This window comes from Protomyctophum parallelum (genome assembly GCF_964188405.1).
Source record: "Protomyctophum parallelum genome assembly, chromosome: 8".
Lineage (NCBI taxonomy): Eukaryota > Metazoa > Chordata > Actinopteri > Myctophiformes > Myctophidae > Protomyctophum > Protomyctophum parallelum.
Genome location: NC_139703.1, coordinates 5,511,381 through 5,533,880, shown reverse-complemented (window position 1 = coordinate 5,533,880; position 22,500 = coordinate 5,511,381). Strand labels below are relative to the sequence as shown.

The 22,500-nt window shown below is 43.8% G+C and overlaps 1 protein-coding gene across 1 annotated transcript in view; it reads left to right on the top strand.

Moving 5' to 3' along the window:
- Nucleotides 1-5,338: 5,338 nt before the first annotated feature.
- The window catches only part of synpra (synaptoporin a), a gene marked incomplete at both ends in the record, with an annotated part of 22,240 nt that continues 5,078 nt past the window's right edge, over nt 5,339-22,500 (top strand). The window contains 2 exons of the mRNA XM_083772270.1: nt 5,339-5,356; nt 5,514-5,579. Coding sequence (XP_083628396.1) covers nt 5,339-5,356; nt 5,514-5,579 — 84 coding nt within the window. The remainder of the gene's footprint in view (nt 5,357-5,513; nt 5,580-22,500) is intronic.

Here is a 22,500-nt window from a genome sequence, read left to right as displayed (position 1 = left end):
GAGCAAGAAAGAGAGAGAGAGAGAGACATTCGCTTCTATTCTGCTTTACCGACTCACGTTGCCTTGATTGATGATGCTGGACAAAACACAATGTATCTCAGCTTCAAGGCCAAAATGGCCAAATGGCCAAAAGTCAGCAGTAAACTCCTTGGTGTCCTGCAGCAAAGTAACCTGACAGTGGTGGACAGAACTACTAAATGTACTTTAGTAAATTATACATAAAGCAGATCAAATCAAGCAGACATTTCTATATCACCACATACTGTAAATTAGCAAACATGTTAAATGTGGAAAATATGAAGACAGAACTTTGACCTTTTGACTTGAGATGGTGAAGTAATGAATGAAGATCCACGTATTTGGTGAGCTGAAGAGGATGATACTTAACTTAGGTTATGATTATAATTTCCGGATTCTGTGATTACACCACATTTGTTTGCCTGCGTATCCTGTCCGTCTGTTTACTATGCAGATATAGGACATGATAAAGTACAGTCAGTAACTTACATTTAGATTACAATAAAACACCATCAATTATGAATAAAAAAAGTAGGCTATACATTATGCAACCTATAGGCTACAATAACAAGTATGCAGACGTATACACCAATAGTCAGGTTGTGCCACCATGGCCATGCATGGTGCATGTTTTCAAGAACAGGAAACTTACTGAGTTTATCTTTAGAGAAATTCAAGTCTCGTTCTCTGTCATTCTGTCAGGAGGATGAAAGGATGTCTCTTCCTGCTCAGCGACGTTTCTTATGCATGCTCTGTATCCATCCAGATATGTCATATCATACTGTATGTGTTGTGTGGCATCGTTCTGTTACAGTACCTGCAACATTCACACCAAACAAACGTTTATGTATACTAACCAGTCTCTCTCTCTCTCTCTCTCTCTCTCTCTCTCACACACACACACACACACACACACACACACACACACACACACACACACACACCCAAGTGCGTGCACGAGAGCTCTCACATTGTCGTTCTTTCTAGGTTACAGCTGCAATAAAGGAAGACATTCAAAGAAAGGGGAAATTTATTGTCCCGATTTGTGCTAGTAATGGTGCAACGTGACTGGAAACTAAAGAGGTGGCTAAAGTGTTGTTGTTGAGCTCAGGGGTGGCTTTATTTCTTTCTCTCTCTCTCTCTCTCTCTTTCTCTCTCGCACGCACGCACGCACGCACGCACACACACACACACACACACACACACACACACACACACACACACACACACACACACACACACAAGCGATTGGCAATGCTACTACAAACAATGACGGTGAGAATACTGTGATGCCAACTTAACTGGGCTGGCAACTTAACTGCAGTGTCCCTTCACTGACTGACTGACTGACTGACTGACTGGCTGACTGACTGACTGACTGACTGACTGACTGACTGACTGACTGACTGACTGACTGACTGACTGACTGACTGACTGACTGACTGACTGACTGACTGGCTGGCTGGCTGGCTGGCTGACTGGCTGGCTGATTGACCCACTGACTTCACCCAGTCTCCATTAGCCCATAAGGCAGATTCTAAAAATGCCTTCTATCAATCCGTTTTTGTCAGCGTTCCCGGCTTGAAAGGTATAATGACGTAACAAACCTAAGTAAAAGTTAACTAAGCTGACCAAAAATGATGACCTGACCTGCCCCCAATGTAGTGAACGGCTCTCTCGTTCGGTGAGCTCTGCCATATGTTTCTTGTGAGAGGCATCATCCACCACCACTTGTTTTAACTAGAACTGCTGTAGGCCTATACTTTTAAAAATGTCGATAAAATATTCAATCAAATAATCAATTGTTGCATTTGCAATTATCACTCCCTCCCTGCGCAAACACAGATGCTATAAGTTGAGTAGGAAAGTCATTGGTTAGATCACAGTTGACAAAGTAAACCATATTCACACAGAAATGTAGGCTTCCATTTTATTTGTTATCTATTTTTACAAAAATCACACCCGTGTGAAGTGAGGGGTGCTCTTATCATCTTACAACATCATGTTTGTTTAAGCAACGGGTGCTAATGTTTGTTTTAGTCTTCAAAACAAACATTACATTTCTCTTTATTGTGTATGGCATTTTCTTAAGCATTGTTGAAAGACAAACATTAAAGCTGTATATAGGAGGGGCTAGCGCCCCTCAAAAATGACTCAACTTCAAGAAAGTGCTGCCCTACACCAGAACACAACAGAAGAGAGATTAGAGTCATATTAATGAGACGGAAGTCATAGATTTCAGTTTCTGACAGACAGCTGCAGGTCAAACGGTCCTATTAGTATCTATTTAATTTGAGTCAAATCTTATTAAAATTGCTTAGAGTGTGGGTGGAAGGTGAAGACCCAGTGCCTCCACAGTGCCTCCCCAGTGCCTCCCCAGTGTCTGCCCAGTGCCTCCCCAGTGCCTCCCCCGTGTCTGCCCATGTGCCTCCCCAGTGTCTGACCAGTGCCTCCCCCGTGTCTGACCAGTGCCTCCCCCGTGTCTGCCCAGTGCCTCCCCCGTGTCTGCCCAGTGCCTCCCCAGTGCCTGACCAGTGTCTGCCCAGAGTCGGCCCAGTGCCTCCCCAGTGCAGTGCCTCCCCCGTGTCTGCCCAGTGCCTCCCCAGTGCCTCCCCAGTGTCTGCCCAGTGTCTGCCCAGTGCCTCCCCAGTGTCTGCCCAGAGTCGGCCCAGTGCCTCCCCAGTGCAGTGACTACCCTGCAGTGTCTGCCCAGAGTCGGCCCAGTGCCTCCCCAGTGTCCACCCAGTGCCTCCCCAGTGTCTGCCCAGTGCCTCCCTAGTGTCTGCCCAGTGTCTGCCCATGAGTGTTTGCCCAGTGCCTCTCCAGTGCCTGGCTGCCTGCCCAGTGTCTGCCCATGTGCCTCCCCAGTGCCTGACCAGTGCCTCCCCCGTGTCTGCCCAGTGCCTCCCCAGTGCCTGACCAGTGCCTCCCCGTGTCTGCCCAGTGCCTCCCTAGTGTCCCCCCAGTGTCCCCCAGTGCCTCCCCAGTCCCCCCCAGTGCCTCCCTAGTGTCCCCCTAGTGTCCCCCAGTGCCTCCCCAGTCCCCCCCAGTGCCTCCCCAGTGCCCCCCAGTGTCCCCCCAGTGCCTCCCCAGTGTCCCCCCAGTGTCCCCCAGTGCCTCCCCAGTGTCCCCCCATGCAGTGCCCCCCCAGTCCCCTCTGTGCCCCCCCTGTTGGGAGAGCCAAAAATCGCCTATATGGGGCCAAGTGCAACATCGTGCAGTAAATACTAGACAGACAGCATTGGTGTTCATTGGTGAAGAAGAGTAATGGTGCGTTCACAGATGAAACGATGCAAAGGCGCCTTTGCAACGTCATATCGCTGGCTTCCTTAATGAATGGTATAGACTGCATGCATTGTTTAATCTGCCCCGTGTGAACCATGACCAAAGACCATATCCACCAGCACGAAGATAATTAAATAAGTAAGTATAATTTATAGTGTGGGTAGATGGTGGAGGATGTCACAAATGGGTAACATCCGGACTTGCAATTAAGGCGCACCGGTATCGGTATATCTGCACCAAACTTGGCACACACACTGTTCAGGCCATGAGACTATAGTCACACCAAAAACCTACATTTCACACATATGGGACAGTGACTGCTACAGCATTGTTTAACAGTGCTGTCGTGCAGTGTTTAACAGTGCTGTCGTGCAGTGTTTAACAGTGGCGTGGTGATCATTGCTCTGATCGCCGCCATATAGAGCTGGATTTGAAAGCTGCATGTATAGGCCTTTTACTCGTAAACAGAATATTTCCATTTTGTGGTTTTGCTACGTTTAATAGGCCTACTTAAATCTGAGCACTCTCCCACCACAGTCTGCATGATGTTAGGTCAGATAAAAGGCAGAGCCGTAATAGTGTATGGCTGGGCTCGTTATCAGACAGAGATCATAATGGATAAAGTGCACATGATGAGAGAGCCTCTTCTTCTTGCTCGCATCCTTTTGATTTCCTGTGGTGAAAATATTAGCCAATCACATCTAACCGTTCGCTAATCGCATGGACAGAGCCCTTCAGGCGATGTGAAAGCAAGTGTGTGTGTGTGTGTGTGTGTGTGTGTGTGTGTGTGTGTGTGTGTGTGTGTGTGTGTGTGTGTGTGTGACATGTGTGTGTGTGTGTGTGTGCGTGCGTGCGTGCGTGCATGCTTGTGAGAGAGAGAGAGAGAGAGAGAGAGAGGGGGGGGGGGGGGGGGGCGATTGGAGATGTGGGTAAATTAGCCACGCTGTCAGAGCAGTTAGCACTTGGCTGTAGAGAAATTGTCATCAGCTCAGCATAGTGGGAAGCCCACCACTGTAGTCTCTCTCTCTCTCTTTCTCTGCCTCCCTCTCTCTCTCTCTCCCTCCCTCTCTCTCCCTCTCTCCCTCGCTCCCTCTCTCTCTCTCCCTCCCTCTCTCTCCCGACTCCCTCTCTCTCTCCCTCCCCCCCCCTCTCTCTCTCTCTCTCCATCTCTCTCTCTCTCTCTCTCTCTCTCTCTCTCCCTCTCTATATCTCTCCCTCTCTCCCCCCCCCCCTCTCTCTCTCTCTCTCTCTGCCTGGGCGATCTAATTAGATGAGAAATTGCTCCTTCTTCTCCAGAGAGGCTGGCTAAAAACGGACAGACAGTGAGGCAATAATGAAGTTCATAGTAAAACAACAAAAGCATTGGGGAAATAACAGAAATAATAATAACAATAAGGCAATAATAGTAGCCTATGCATGTCAACTGACGACTAGACTAAACGACAACGTAGTGTCTATCTAGCTTGAATATTGTAAAAGGTGCATTTACGTTGAAATAGCCAACACAACACGTGCTGATTGCTGCCTGGTGCGTATTTGTGCGTTTTACGCACAGAGCGCTGCGCACACGCCGTTACCCATCTGTGATTATCTGCAGATACAAAGCGACTGATCGATTGAAAGGCATGCTGAATTTATTGTAATAAATACATCACAGAACTAGCTGTCGCCAATAGCCTACTATTTTTTATGTTTGTCTAATCTATGCAAAATGGGAAAAGCAGAATTCTCCCAACAACTCGCCGTTAAAAATTGAGACAGATATAACAGAGCACTTCGTCCAATAGTAAAACGACGAAGGCGTTGCTCTTCCTCGTGAAGCCAATCCCTGGCTGTCTCTACGGTACTTTACATTATTCTACAAGCCGAGGACAAGTCGATGCTTTCCGTATGGACTATGGAGTAGCCTAATTAGAGCAGAGAGAGAGGGGGAGAGAGAGAGAGGGGCGCATAACGCGCATTATCAATCGGGGATTTGACTTGCATTTTGTTATTGTTTTCATTTACTCAAATCTAGTGAAAAAGTCTTCTGGAAATGGATACTGCCAATCAGGTTCGTAAATCACTCTTTTGCCTTTCCCACTCTTTTCAATTGCATGCGTGCGCGTAATCAGTGTAATTAGACACACAGACTCACAGTATGTGACATTAAATGTCAGACCAGTATCAATGAATTGATTTATATCTATGTGAAAATTGTCTTTGCACAGCTTGCATCTGCGGGGACATTCCACGTGCTGAAATTACCTCTCGGATTTATCCGCGTTTTGGAATGGGTAAGTTGGAAGTTTCCCTTATTGTTTTGCATGAAATAACTTGGTGAAGAACATTTGCTTTCCCCCCCCCTCGTCCCGTCGACAGTATCTCTTCTCCAAAATACAGCCAATTGTAGGCTGTATATGTAGATGTTGTTTGCTAATGTTTCCCCCGGTATAATATTATGATGGTCCATCATTGATGGATGTTGTTGGGGTTCAACTTCAAGTGGTTATTATTATACCCGACCGTCTAGGCGCGCAGATCCAGCTACACTTTACAGTGGTCCGTCGTGACCAAAATGGTTGTGTTCACTTGTGCGTCTGTCAATAATTGCCCGTAAAAAAGAGGAAAAAAAGAGATTCTACAAATCAGAGTGAGTGCATGAGAACAGCTTGATCCCAGCTTCATTAGCATATATTGACTAATAACCTATACATACATTTCCAATTGTTGCATGAGTTCTTATTTATGTTATTTGATAGAGAAATGCCAATTAAGAGAGCTCTCTTATATTATAAGTAGGCTAGACAGATAGTGCGCGCGCGTGTGTGTATAGGAGGCTAATGTTGCTTGAAGGGGTGAACGTGAACCTTAAGCTGCGTTCAGACTTCAGACCTGAATACATATTCGCCTCGGTTCGTCCCGTTGGTACCGCACCAATTCTTGTCTTTGCAATGACTTTGTATGTAATCGCGCCGCTCTAACCATCCAAGTCTGAACGCACCTTTACACACCATGCAGACTTGTGTCACATTAGTATAAGGCAGGAGTTCCAGGTAGCCAATCTAGTACATACAAGCCCTCAAAGTGTTTGTGACTCGCTGCAAAATTGTACATTATCTTTAAAAAACTTCTCTTTTGGGGTCCCCTTGCAGTTGCACAAAGTCCTTTGAGAAGGGTGTCCAACTGTCCATCCACTTCAGATCTCTTGGCTGTCTTGTGTGTGACTAATTTAAAGATGGACACATAATCTAGGCTACAATTGTGGGTCAGAGCCAAAAAGAGCAGCCAGTCGATGACCCAAAGCACCATCTGTATGATGACGATAACACTCAGAGTTGCCTCTGTGTGCGTGCGTGTGTGTGTGTGTGTGAGGGACTCCATACCAATACCAATCACATTATGGGAGCATTTTTCTCTATTCCAGTTTTGTCGACCATCTTCTGTATAATAATATCAGGGGCCGTTGGTCTAAACTCTAAAGGTTAGATGAGCGAGTTTATAAATGAAAGGTTCCCGGTTCGAAGATCAAAAAAGATCTGGGTGAGGAAGTGAATGGTCACCACCTTCCGAAAAACAGAGCTGGAGCAAGACGCTGAACCCCCTCCCCCCCAATTGGCCAACAGTAAGTGGTTTTGTACTGTGCAACTCGTAGGTTTTAGTGTGAGAAGTGAAGAGAAGAATTCGTTCTCAACGAATATAGGGCATTAATGAGCACAACGAATAAATAAATAACATAAAACGTTGAAACATAATTATATGGAGATCCGTGGTTTCTGCATGCCCAACAGCAACGAAATTTGACCTTTGCCCGTTTGCCGTAGCTCCTCACTTACCATCTCAAGAGGAGGAGACTAAAGCCAGGTTCCCCTGTGGCTGCTATGGTTAAGGATGCAAACAATTAAAATCATGACTTACGTATTCGAATTCATTCAAGAAGACAGATTTGTACCCAACAGTAATATCATCATCCTATTACAATAATAGCTGGACTAATGTGTTAATATAAATATAAAGATGGTTCTCGAAGTGGGGCCTGGGGATTATACTGTATCTGTCACCATACGGAGCCAAATGACATATTAGCTGCAGAAGCCTAAATCTAGCTTGATTTGGTCGCTATAGCTTTGTTTAGGCACTCAGGTGGCACAGTGGTAAAGTGCCATGCCCACCACCGCAGAGGTTGTTGGTTCAAATCCAACATGGTGCATCCAGCGTGGCCAATCGTCTGTACAAACTCAATTAGGCCCGCGTTCGGGGGAGGGAAGCCGGTGGGACGGTGATGTGTCACTGCATGTATCCAAACGGGCTGGGGGGGCGGCACTTCTCAGCGGGCAGTGTGGGGCGGGAGAAGCAGTGCGAAGGCTCTATACGAGTCTACGTCCTCCCGGTGGGGGCTCCTCACCGGCAGGTGAGTCAGTAGATGTATGTGCATGTGTGCGGAGAGGAATTGATTGGAATAACGACTAAATTGGTAGGAAAATTATTTTTAATTTCTTAATTGGTAGGAAAATAAATTTAACCATGCACATCAACACTATAATGTCCTTATTCTGTGACGAACATTCAGCGAAAACAGCAGATATTTTCAAGCTCACAGTCACCATGGGTAACAATGCAAAGCCCTTTGAGCTTGTAGATCAGCTGTTTTCGGTGAAGATATTTCGCATAGAGTGAAAACAGGAGAAGGCTTATAGCAATGACCCTGGGGTACTCCAGTCAACTAATTATACCGGTCTTTAGAGTGTAATGTGGTTCATATTGAGTGTGGTTTTGTGCTGCCGTGCAGTTTGTTATAGGTGTTTTTATTTTTTGTACACAGGGAATTAATTGCATTGGTTTTGTTAATAATGGAGATTGAGCCCTATTAGACAGACTAAATACTTTTATGTATCGCTTTACTCTTCAGAATAAGTCACCAGGAGGAAACATATGTTTGTCAGTCAGATCCGTTTCCTTGGCCCCGGGTGGCCAGAGGCATGTGTGTTTCGATAGCGATTGACATTTACTTTGCTAATGAAGTCTTGAATATATCGGCTGCAGGCTGCGCTGACTGCAGTGTAACGGTCTCCCTCCATTAGTGCTTTTTTTAAGCTTTGAATGAAGTCTGCAAAGGGCTATGATAACAATCCATTTTAGAGGTTTTGTTTGGAGGATTGCGAGAGAGCTCTTTTGCGTGCACGCGTGTGTGTGTGTGTGTGTGTGTGTGTGCGCGCGCACGTACGTACGTGTTTGTGAACCGTGCGTGTGTGTGCGAGTGAGTGCCAGCTCTCGGCCTGTTTGGCACGCTGTTAGTGGATGACATATTACGCTTCAAACAGCTTTAAGGTCCCCTTCTCTCCTCCATCCAGCAAGTCATGCAGAAGCTGTCCTTTGAGATGTGCCCCAACTCTTCATCTTGTGTGCATTTCTTTGCTTGTGCATGTGTGTGTGTGTGTGTGTGTGTGTGTGTGTGTGTGTGTGTGTGTGTGTGCGTGCGTGCGTGCGTGCGTGCGTGCGTGCGTGCGTGCGTGCGTGCGTGCGTGCGTGGAAACCTTGTATGTCCAAAACAGTTCCTTTTTTAAAATTATTTTACAAACATTTTCAAATTGTGAAATTAGCCCTGTGTACAAGTTCACAACGCGTCTTGTAGATCAGATTGTTTTACTCTTTTTTGCGGCACTCTTGGATGAAGTAGGGCATTCAGTAGGGCATTCAGTAGGGAGAAAATAAAAACTAAATTTTAAATATGGAGATCTGAGTTTTCTGCCCAACAGCAACGATATTATGCAGCTGATGTATATTCATCACACGAATTAGCATTAGAATAATTATTACACAGTGAACGCCATCATATCAATGGCCTCCACCCCCCGCCCCCCCCCCCCCACAAGATGCTAAAGATTTTAAATAAATGCCGGACAAAGTACGCATATTTCCATTTGTTTATTGGCACACACCATTTTTTTGTATACTGGAGTTTGGGTCTGGCACTCCACGGAAAACCATTGTTGTGTGTGTGTTGTGTGTGTGTGTGGAACCTCTTTTCCTCATTCCCCTGTCCTGTGATGTCAGCGCCATGTGACTTGCCCCGGGGTAGACACTTGTGCACACACACACACACACACACACACACACACACACACACACACCTTGCCTCGTGACATCACGCCTCGTGACACGCTCCATATGTCAATCTGACATCATCAAATCCTCTACTGGATAACCATACATGGAGACTGGATTATCACCTGCATATATGGAGCCGGCCAGCAACTCTACATCTGACCTCAAACCTCAAACCCTTAGATCTCCATATATGAAGCTGACCTGGTCTGACATTCCATATGTGGATCTGACCTCATCAAACCCTGTACACTGTGACTCAAGTCACGGTCCATATATACAAAATGAATTCCATACGTTGATCTGAGCCCCATGCCAAAGTGCTAGCGCTCGCCTAGCAATCTGCCGTCTTCCGTCACCCAGGCGGATGCGTGCAAGCGACCTCGCCCTTTAGGGGGAGGTCCTCAGGGCGTCTTACTGGTAGTAGTGTAAGTTTTATAATGAGAGGTTGATGTTACAGTCCCTCCTACTGGTGACATGCACAAACATGCATGCATTGCATACAGTACATGAGTACATACATGCAAGTATGCATAAACACGATCATGCATGCAAGTGACTGTGGAATGGATGAAAGAGAGGAACATATATCAACATTATGTAACATTACCAGACAGTGGCCTTGTGGTTAGAGTGTCTGCCCTGAAACTGGGAGGTCGGGGATCGATCCCCGGCCGGGTCATACCAAAGACTGTAAAAATGGGACCCAATGCCTCCCTGCTTGGCACTCAAAGGGTTGGATTGGGGGGGTCAAATCTACTAATCAAATGATTGGCTGCAGCTCACCGCTCCTTGGCTGCGGCTCACTGCTCAAAGAGATGGGTCAAATGCGGAGAACAAATTTCGCTGCGGTGACATGTGTGACAAATCGTATGACTTTGACTTTGACTTACGTTTCTTGCCCCTCCTATATACAGGTTTAATGTTTGTTTTTAGTTCAATGTTTGTTTTAAAAACGCCATTGACAATGAAGAGAAATGAATGTTTTTTCCCTAACACAAACATTAAATCCCATTAACAATAAAGAGAATTTAATGTTTTTTTTCATCATCATTACATGCATGCGTCAAGCGCTTCTGCCTTATTGTCATTTCTCTTGGGTCTGATGGGATATATTCACAGATGTGTCCCCTTTTAATACGTATGCTCGGGTCATGGTAGGCGACTCTAGCTCCGGGATCTGACGGGATATTTCCTGATGCGTCAGGTCAGAGTTGAGTTGCTGCATCCTGTCTCAGCTCGGTGAGCAATGATCTGCGGTCTGCGCAGGGAAAGGTCGGCCTGTCTGTGGCAGACATGATTGGCCAATGAGGCCGCATCTCTCTCTCTCTCTCTCTCTCTCTCTCTCTCTCTCTCTCTCTCTCCTCTCTCTCTGTAGGTGAAAAAGTAAAGCGTGTTTTTCTTGTTTCCATCCACTGATAAAATGCGATTCTTGGGAGATATTAAATAAGCAGTAGTTGGCGATATTTTGCCAGTCAAGTGAGACACATTATCTGACATTTATTTTACCGTTTGATGTTCTGTTAAGACACTATACCCGATCTGAAACTGATAGCATCACACACTACAGGATAATCTTACACGATTATCTTATCATGTCACACACACACACACACACACACACACACACACACACACACACACACACACACACACACACACACACACACACACACACACACACACACACCTAAATAGGCGTGTGTTGTTGACTTGACAGGGGCTGGTATAGTTTTGTTTTCAAGTACATGGGACGAGGGACCCCTGTCCTGCGACTTTTGTGAATGGACGCGAAGACAGTACATTTCCATTTTGGCCATGTTGATGTTGTTGACTACTAGTCTCTCCTCGTCCTGTTTTGGAGAAATTTGACCTCCATGATCAACGCACTTACCAGGGGAGAGCAAGAGCGCCTGCAGACAGATAACCTCGCGTCACCAGGCTTTTGTAAATGTAAAACCATGGAAACACAGCTTGTGTCTGTCTCTCTCTCTCTCTCTCTCTCTCTCTCTCTCTCTCTCTCTCTCTCTCTCTCTCTCTCTCTCTCTCTCTCTCTCCGTCTCCTGTTCAGATCTGAAGCGCAGAACGTCTGCACTGCATGCCACTTGTTACTTTTGAAGGTATTTTTCAAATGAAAATCTAACAAAGACTAAAGGTCAACAAGGCAGTTTGTCTTTTGTATTAGTTATGGACTTTGCATATTATTATTGGAACATTACAAGATTCTTCTTTCTCTTTGTCTTTGTCTCTCTTCCTCTCTCTCTTCCTCTCTCTCTTCCTCTCTCTCTGTCTGATTCTTACCCTAACCTGAATGTTTAGCTAATTGTCTAAACATATTTTTCTAACCATATAAAACAACCATTTGTCTGTGAGGGCCATATAAAATGTCTTCATGTCAGTTAACTAATACTATGCTACTACAGCATACACATTAACACATGCAAGCACGCATGCTTGCACGCTTGCACGCACACTTTGCAAAGGCTACTTGCCTTGCATTTCTTAGTGATTTATTATTTTTAAGTGGACTTTGCCAGAGCTAGACACATGTAAATGAAAATGCACAAACACGCTACCACAAACACCCCTCCACATACTGAGTGTACGTCACAATGCACACACGCATGCACACATATGCGCACACACACACACACACACACGCATGCATGCACGCACACACACACACACGCACACACGCACGCACGCACGCACGCACGCACGCACAAACACACACACACACACACACACACACACACACACACACACACACACACACACACACACACACACACACACACACACACAAACCAATTATTATGAAACAAGCCAAACACAAATCAAGAGTGTTAAATGTATGTGCAATTACAGAGCATTAAAGAGATGTGTGAACAGAGCTGTGTCACATTGCATTAGAAAAACTGCCCCACAAAACCGAGCAGTTATGTAACAGGATCGACAACTTGGTTTAAACTAAGCGTTTGGAAAATATGGCAATATATTCTGCCATCACATGGTAGGCTTGGTAGGCAGGAGATTTCCAAACACATGCACGCACGCAGGGCACACACACACACACAGAACACACACACACACACACACACACACACACACACACACACACACACACACACACACACACACACACACACACACACACACACACACACACACACACAGGGGCCGGGCTGCAGGTCACCTGACTTCAAGTAGCCATGGAAACCCCACTGGGAGAAGACGACCATCAAGGACCAGAGAGACACTGTTAAAATAACATGGAGATTCTCTGCCTGCTTGTTGTGGTCAGTCAAGCTTACAGTTGAGTACACAGAGAGAGAGAGAGAGAGAGAGTGAGTATCAGCATCAACATTAATGTAATGTCACTGGCTTTACCTATTAAGACCTGAGGACAAAACGATGTCTTCGTTTTCTGAACAACAGTATCAGTGGCAGTCAAACCTTTTCATGTCATGGACCCCCAAAATGATATTAATGTATATGTGTGCATGGCCGCCGACACCTCATCTCAACACATTTTGTTTCAGGGACCATTTTGTTTCATTTAACCCATTCAGGCCTAAGGCCGATTCTAAAAACGCCTCTAAATCCTGACCTAAGGTTTCTGAAAAACTTCAAATATTGATATAGCAGAATCAAAATTTTTACATTTTTGAATACTGTACATACTGTACAGAACCCAAATATGGGTTCCCGGCCTGAGGGGGTAAGGTACAAATAGGGAACCCCGCCCAGAATGGGTTAATAGCAGCCCCGTCCTGTCCCGTCGTGCAAAGGTGTCAAAACTGTAAATCTAATGATTTGAAGCATATACTGTACAGTGTAGTATATGCTTAGCAGAAATTAAAATTAAAATATATATTTTATAGATATTTTACAATATATTTTCGTGAACGGAAATGACGAACAGATGACAGCTAGCATCCTTTCTCAGCTTCCGGGAGGCGAAGTTCCACAATCCCCAGGGGTTCCTTGAGAGGGTTCCATCCAGGGGCTCCCCAGAAAAATGTAAAATACAGCAGTCAGTCAGTTTGGAATGAAAACCAAAGCTTTTGCCATGTGGAGAAAAGCCTGTGACGTAAGGTGTGACGTGAGGTTTAGGTAAATATGGCTGCACTTTCTCTGTTCTGTTCACTCACATTTGTACTCGTACATACACGTATATCCCCCTGTCTTCTTGTTCACACGTTCCGTTCCACTCTCTCAGGTTGTTACCAGAGACTGTACAACACGTGTCACAGTTTAACGACGGAGCCGTCTCTATTGTGAAGTGTGCATCAGGCGTGTGGAGTCTGCGTGTGATGGCCTCTTGGCCCCCTGTTTTGTACTTAACTAGCTGCCGTAAAATTGCTCATGTTGGCGGACCATAGCGATTGCTATATTGCTTCTGCCTGACTGACTGGAGTGAGAGGGGTATTTTTACCATCCAGCACACACACACACACACACTCATAGTCATTTAAAGTACACGTACTGTATGCACATACAGTATAATCGCATATCTATGCAGACAGGCGTGCACACATTCATGTTGACCGTGTGTGTGTGTGTGTGTGTGTGTGTGTGTGTGTGTGTGTGTGTGTGTGTGTGTGTCTGCCTGCAATGGCACGGATTTGCCACGGACCCACATGCATCCACAGTGTCGGAGTCGGAGGCTGTTCATTGTTGTTCATTTAACAGTAAAAAATGGAGAACACTCTCCCAATCAAACAAACACTCCAATCCTCATAAGATAATTATATATTTGGGAGGAAGTTCAGCGCTGATCATTATCATAATAGAGCTTATTCGATACCATATTAGGAAAGGGGGGCTATGCGAATATAATGAGATATCTCTCCTCCCCCCTATCTCCCTCTCTTTCTCCCTCTCCCTCTCTCTATCTCTCTCCTTCTCTCTGTCTCTCTCTCTCTGTCTCTCTCTCTCATCTCCATAAAGGGTGCCCCAGATTTTGCTCTACAGACGGTGACTACAATTGTAACATGCTGTGCACTCAACACTGTGATGATTCCTATAATCATTGAATGTAGCAGGTGGAAGCCATGTGCTATATGTGGTTGGCACTCATTGATGAATACGTACACCTTTTAGCCTGAATGCCACTTGGCATCATCAACATCATCATCATCACCCTCCCCCCAGTGGTGGAGAAGAACTCAAAGTATTTATACAATGTAAACATACTCTGTTGAAGTAAAAGTTTGGTATTGTGAATTTACTATAGTATATAGTATATATACTTAAATCTATAGAAGTAATGTACTTTATATACCAAAAATAAATGGTAGTCTTTTAATGCAGAAATGTCCCATTTTCAAAATGTCTAAATGTTTAAAAATCCTTTGAAAATAGCAGATCTGCAAGCTCACAATATGTTGCGTTAGCTTGTAGATCGTCTATTTTCAAATAGCCAAATTATTATTCATTTACCAAAGCTATGCATACAGATGGCGTGTGTACTGTGTAGTGGCACCTGTATATATTGCACATCATGCATGATGTTTAGAATATTACTATCATCAAATGCAGGTGTACAGTAACCGCCCTGAGGCGTGGTTAAGGTTCAATAGGCCAATTCATGGATCAAGGGAACAGGGAAGTAAAGGTGCTATAACCACATGTTCACATAATATAATCCACGTCATGTAATCCAGTAGGGGGACTAGACCATAAGGGAAATTGTGACAGCCTTGGCCAGCCTGACGGTAGGTGGTCTATTTTGGGCCGAACTTGCCAAGTAAGGAAATATGAAGGTATCATTATTTCAGCATATCTCTGCTGTCGGGGCTAAAACCAGCTACCACTATGTCCAAAATATGAACCTTTCAGGAAATGGAATTGTGTTGTTTTTAGAACAACACAATTCGGCCTCATCAAAGTTGTTATGGTGACGTTATACATTGTCAGATACTTTAATGTGTCCTTATATATATATATATTATATATATATATATATATATATATATATATTATCACCACTTTATCCAAATACAGCTACCGACGATGTCACTGGTATAGGCATGTTTCTGAACGGTCCACAGCTGTCCTCTGAGACAGAATAATGAGGAATAGTGAGGACCAATTATACAAAGAAGATAGGTGAAGTGGCCCTATGGTGAAGTGGCCCTATGGTGTGCTGAAGTAGACAGTATAGAAACATTCACTCATTCACTGTTTGTTTTCATTCCTGTACTTGTCATTCCAGGTTTATCGTCATCGTTCTCTGTCTCACCCACTCTCTGTCGGTGCCCCCTGCCCCCATTTTACCCACCGCTCTTCTCCTCTATCCCCCTCCCCAACCCACCCCATGACACCCCCCCATCCCCTTTGCTCCATCTCTGCTTCCCTGAGGAGACCAGCTGGGAGAGGCAGATAAACACACTAAGGGCTTAACACACACACACACACACACACGCAGGCACGCACGCATGCACACACACACACACACACACACACACACACACACACACACACACACACACGCAGGCACGCACGCATGCACACACACACACACACACACACACACATACACACACACACACACACACACACACACACACACACACACACACACACACACACACACACACACACACACACACTCCCCTCCAAGATGCCACGCTCGCCTGTTCAAACGCCCCAGCCACAAATGTGGAGAGGGACTAAAAACCTGATGCCGAAAATCACAGGGCGACGAGGCAGCTGTAATATGGGAGAGAGAGAGAGAAGGAGAGGGAGATATTAAGGATAAAGGGGGTGTTTCTGGGACTCAGTGTTGCCAGATTGGCAATAATTATAATTTTAATAATTATAATTATCAACATGTGTAATATCATTTTACACTCTAATATTGTGCAAATAATACCCAAATGTACGATACTTCACCATATCACAGTAAATCACATGAATTACTGACTCAGCCCATGAGGCCTTGACTTCATGGAGATTTGTGTCGCATTCCTGATCCAATATTTATTTAATTAACAAGTAAATTGAGGCAAAAGGCGAAACCATAAAAAATGTAAATAAGACTATAAATCCCAAAACAACTCTGTGTAATCACTGAAAGGACGACTACTGTGATGGTTTTAAATATATTTTCACTGTTGGGCAGTGTGAGGGCCACATAATTATGTCATATGATGGCCACACAAAGTTGGTAAAGCGAAACTTGTCTTTTTCGGTTTATTTGAGTTTATATTTATTTTCAGCACTACTACATTCTACACTACAGTACATGCATAAAGGACTACACACAAGTTACACAACACAACCGGTTGAATGACACACTGGTTATTACAATTGTGATAAAGTTACAGACTGGAGTGCACATCCATATGTTATATTTTGTCAAATGCCAAGTTGTTTTATCAGGAGTTATTTCATGTTTTTGTTTTGAGTACTGGAGTTTAAATGGCTGGTCACGGAAAGAAGGGCCAGCTGCTTCAGATTGGCTTATAAGGAGCTGGGTAATTGGACTGCACCATGTCCCCTTTGCATTGGGGTTGGGCAGGGATTTAGGTTTGAATTTATAATGATTTTGAAGACATGTATTTTGATATTTCAGTTTAATTATGTTTCTTTTCTTTATGATTTAGTGATGTGTTGTAGTGGATTATGTTGTAGTGATTTGTAGTACAGGTATGTTTAAATGTTATTATTTGTCTTCCCCTGTGTTTCAATAGTGGTTTGATCACCCACTATATATGTTCCCCTCAGGTCTCATTTTGGTTAGCTCAGTCTTGATGTCAAGTTCAGTCCCTTTTGTCTTTATTTTGGGCCTAGAATTAATGTTCGTCATTCTGTCATGTTTTCATGTGGAAAATAAAAGACAAAAAATACAATTTTAAGAAAACCACGCAAGAATCCTGGTGTCTCTCATTGCCGACCAACTCTGGTCCCTGACAGGCAGAAACATCTTATCTCCATAGTTGAGCGTTTTTAGCTTGTAGATCTCCTAATTTAGCTATTGATTTTGATCTTTGATCTTGAAAAGTAACAGTTTTGGACATATGTTTCCAACTATACCTACATTAGTAGTAGGCCTATTGCATAATTGCCTCCCTTTTTTACTTAAATTAATTATCTTTTACTTTTTTATCGTTTCCTAATAAAGTGATTTTCTTTTTTGCTCTCTGCTGTGGCCCACACACATGTAAAGTGTCTTTGAGTACTATATCAATCCCAGAAAGCCTATTAATGTTATTATTTATTGGAATTTTGGATCAGGAATATGACCCCCCCCCCCCCCCCCCCCAAAAAAAAGAGAACTCAGTGAATTCAAGGCTGGGGTGACTGATATAGAATTTATTTTTGGGGTGAACTATATATCCCTAGTACAGCATATTCTGTGCCATCGTTTGTGTGTGCCTGTGCTCACACTTTTATGCATGCTTTTTGTCGGCGCTTCTGTACTGTGTCTCAACAATCACGAGAGTTGTGGAGGGGAGAAGAGAATTCCCTCCAGTGGTCTCAGCTGTGTGTGTGGCGCGGCATCAGCAAGCATGCAGTGTTGAGGCTACACCTGAGGCCATGGGATGCCTGGGGTCGTCACTGTCATTTCATTTTATTGGACCATTTGTCGTCACTCAAATCCTTGCAATTATAACAATTTAACTGTGCTTTTGGCATTGAACATGAGAACATGTAAATACAAAAAAATACTTTGATTATTCTCCCCCCCTTGACCCTTTTTATGTTTTGTTTGCCGTGGCACAAGACCTTAGGGCCGGGCTACACTGGGGACGGAATTGGCGCGGAATTGCTCTGCGGGTTACGCAGCCCTTCACCTCACCTTCAAACAGTAAATGCGGAACTCCCCGCGGGACGGACGTATTGTCGGTGCAGCCACCTATAGCTGCTTCCGTTTCACGGCACGGTTCCGTTCCACCCCCAGTGAGTGTAGCCCGGCCCTTAGTGCCCTCAAAACATTATTATTATTTATATATAAATATTATAATTTTTAACCTTTATTTAACCATGCAGTAAAAACACATTGAGACAAAGGCCACATTGACAACACCAAAGCCAAGTCATGAGATTCCAGGCCTGTGTGTCCCCCTAATTATGTCTGTTATGAATGCAGGGTCCTGTTTCTGCTTTCAGCCACAAGGTGGCATCAACCACCTGATAATGTACTTGATTGCACAGTCTCACATGCTGTGAATACTGTGTAAGTGTGTATTTAGCTATTACAATTGAACATAACATGCTGGCCATTTTACAGATTTGTATACACATACCATAATTGTATGTAAACATGGCATCTCAGGGTTTTAAACCCTTTTGTAGGCTCTCTTGTACCAATACAATTTCACCAGAATCAGATGATGATGATGTAGGCCAATCAGTGACATCATAAAAGGATTCCCTCCCCCCCCCCCCCCCCCTCAGATCAGGAGTGTAATTTGGAATTGCAGTGGCTGGCAATTGCCAGACCCTATAGCTTTCACATTAACTTCAAAAGTTAGTTTTATCATATTTCCTCCACCTCTCTAAATGATGGCTGCACAATATATTGCGATATAATATATTGTCACTATATCGATTCGTTTTTTGAGCAATGTTTAGTTTTCAAGTTTTCAAATTTTAATGGTAATATCGTATCGATATCGCAATATTTGTCATATTTATTTAGATATGATTTTTTTGTGCAGCCCTACTCTAAATGTTTATTGCAGATTCATCAGATTCAATGTTCATAGAGACACTTATTTTCTTTCTTCAGCCATATATTTATAAATTACTTAAAACCTTTATTTAGATACAAAGTGATGACACAAATAAATGAGCAAATTGAAACTGGAACACAAAAAATGTTATTTCTGTTTATCAAAGAGTTGAAGAGTAATGAGACCCGGAACAAACACTCTATTGCAGTGATTACTATCACAATATAGTGCTTAAACCTTTTAACAAATAACCTTTTGTTTTAACCAAAAATATATCATAAAGCATCGCTACTTAACCTTTGTTTATGAATAAAATGTAATTTTATTTAATCTGTATGGTAGTAATAAACTTCAGGTACAGTAAGGATCTCACAATCACTAGAGGGATTCCTATTTAGCTAATTGCAAGGCGCTCAATTGTATCACTGTTTAATTAACACTGTGAAAGCATATACTGTATCTGGGCCTAATGGACTGAACAAATGCAGGAGATGAGGGTCGATACGGCGATGAACAAACAGAAATTATGCCAATTGGTCCATAAATGGGTGGAACCGGTGGTGGACAATATTAAATACTGACAACGTCCAAGGTTTAAATGTTACTGCTGTACGGACAGCAACAGTTTGTTTGTTTGTTTGAAACAGAAAATAAGCGCTTCATCATGCATCTTCCTAGTCTGAAGCGTGAAGCTTCAGTCTGATTACAGTAAAACATCCTGTTCCATTGGGGGCGGCGGCCATAGCTGAGGTCAGTGAAGAACCTCATCTCTTTCTTCTCCTTGATGATCCTTTACAGTCTAATCTTTCTTAGGAGGAGCCTCTTTCTTAGGCTGCATCTTACCAATCTTCTTGGCGTCAAACTGATCCACCTTTTCACACAGCCTGACTGACCTCCCCAAGGACTGCTTTGAACTGTGTCTGGTTGACGCAAGTGACCAAACCAACGTGTCACATTAAGCCTGGGAAGTCATGAGACCCAGTTTTGATTCCAGGCCATGCCAGAAATGTTATGTGTCATTGTCTGAGCAGGACTCTTGTAGTAGACTATTCCATCTATTTTATTCAATTGTGGAGCACTTGAAGTCTCTCCTAAAAATGTCCCTCCCTTATAAAAGAAATACAGCTACTTTTGTAGATATACAAGTCTTCAGTGTGTGGACAGACAAACAAAATAAACAGCTATGGGTAGCAACAACACTAACACTGATGCTCAAAGAGAGAGATGCATTTGTGCCTTTGTACATGTGTGTGGTCAGCTTATAAGATCCATCTACTGGTGACTGCAATTATTGATGAATGATTGGCAGCGACCGGGCCAACAGTGCCGGAGATTAGCTGTACACGGACAGACGGACACGCGGACGGACAGGGTGCAAAACATACTCTGTCCCCAAGCCTTCGGCCTGGTGGAGACAATTAAGCAGTCAGCGGTTACTGTTTGCACAACCAAGTATCGTTCTCTTTTTATCTCATTATGGCAAAGCAGGGGTCCAGAGAAACATATAAGCTTAACCACTTCAACCCCAGCATCCGTATTGTGTGTGTGTAAAAGCTTTTGCAGAAAATAGCTGATCGACAAGCCCACACACACACACCCCGCATTGTGAGTTTGTCTTATCGGCTATGTTCAGTGAAAGCTTTCTCCATAACAGACAACAGAAAGGACCCTGAGAGACTCCGGTCAGCCACATAGGGTTTAAGTGGTTAATAATGAGGTCTCTTTGGACCAGACTGAGGAGTAGGCAGGAGCAGAAACAACAACCACAACGTGGACATTCTCTCAATCTATAGCACAATAGGAGTGTTTTCTGGAGTTGTTCGCTGGCATTGACTCACTCATCAACATTACTGATTCACATTCAGTCACGAGTTGTTATTGGAGAGTGTGTGTGTGTGTGTGTGTTGTGTTGGTTGAATATCTGAATGCAACGGCGCATTAGGCTCATAACCTCTATGAACCATGCAGCAGAACACAAACGTTTGTTTCTGTCAAACTTTCTCTGTCTTCAGCTTTAACCCATTCTGACCCGAGATCAGATTCATAACGAGGTTTCCACTGGACACACACTGGTCTGATTAACCCATTCTGACCTGAGATCAGATTCTAAAAATGTCACAGTCGTTCTTAAATTTTTCAAAAATAGCAGACCTACAAGCTCTTATCGCGCCACTCGGTGGCGCGATATGAGCTTGTAGATCTGCTATTTTTCAATAGCTAAAGCATAACATGATGCTGACACCAAAATGGGTGCCCGTTCAGAATGGGTTAAGGGCATGGTCACACTGCACTTTTAGTCTACCTATGAGGGCGGATTCTGCCAGTGCATTTCAATGGCATACATGTTAGTTGTCAAGTCAATGGCACTGACCACAGGGATCTGGCCCTTACAGTATGTTTGAGGACCAAGGACCACATACATAATACTTTACACAAAACTTAGGCTAAATCTCTGCCTATACAATTAAAGGAGCAGTAGCACTTCCCCCATGTTGAACCTTGTTCATACAAATGATACAATGGGACCTCAGACTCCTCACTAATGCTCATTTTAACATGGTACCATTTCTGTACTTGCTCTTTATCTCATAGGTGAGCTGTGGACAATTCAGAAAACTGCCAAACAATGACATAATCTATGTTAATTTTGATGTCTTATTGATGCAAAGACAATGGCTTCTATTCTATTCTATTCTATTCTATATCAGCATGCTAACATTCCAGGAAGGAAGATAAAGGCTGTGGTTTCCATTCGCTTGGAATCCGTTGGTATATAAACTGAACTGTCCACGGCCCACCTCTGAGACGCACCCACAGTAGATAGAAATGGTGCAACTTTATAAGTAGCGTTAGTGAGGAGTGAGGACCAACTGCATACTGTATGAAGATATGGTTGAAAATGGCCTGGGTGGCCCGGGCCGGCCTAGCGGTCCAGGCACCTAGGCTGCTAATCCAGCCTGACAGCGTGTCACGGGTTCGACTCCTGGTCCTGACGACCTTTGCTGCTTGTCACTCTCCATCTCTCTCCCCCTGTCAGCTTACTGTACACTATCAAATACAGACAGAAAAAGCCCCAAAACAAATCTTTAAAAATAATAGAAATTGGCCTGGGTGATGTCACTGATGTGCACCTACAATGTCTAATTGGAGTTTGTCTTCTCGATAAATCAATCAACCTAGATGAGCAAGATTTAGTTGTTGGTGTAGTTGGTTATAAATATCAGTTTCAATGTATTTTCTGTTAATTAGTATAATTACCTTCACTCTTCCCCTCTCCCTTTCTCAACATTCACCCCAAACAAACGTTTATGTATACTAAACAGTCTCTCTCTCTCTCTCTCTCTCTCTCTCTCTCTCTCTCTCTCTCACTCTCTTCACACTCCCTCCTCCTTACACTCGGTCTCTCCTTCTCCCATTCATTCCTTTA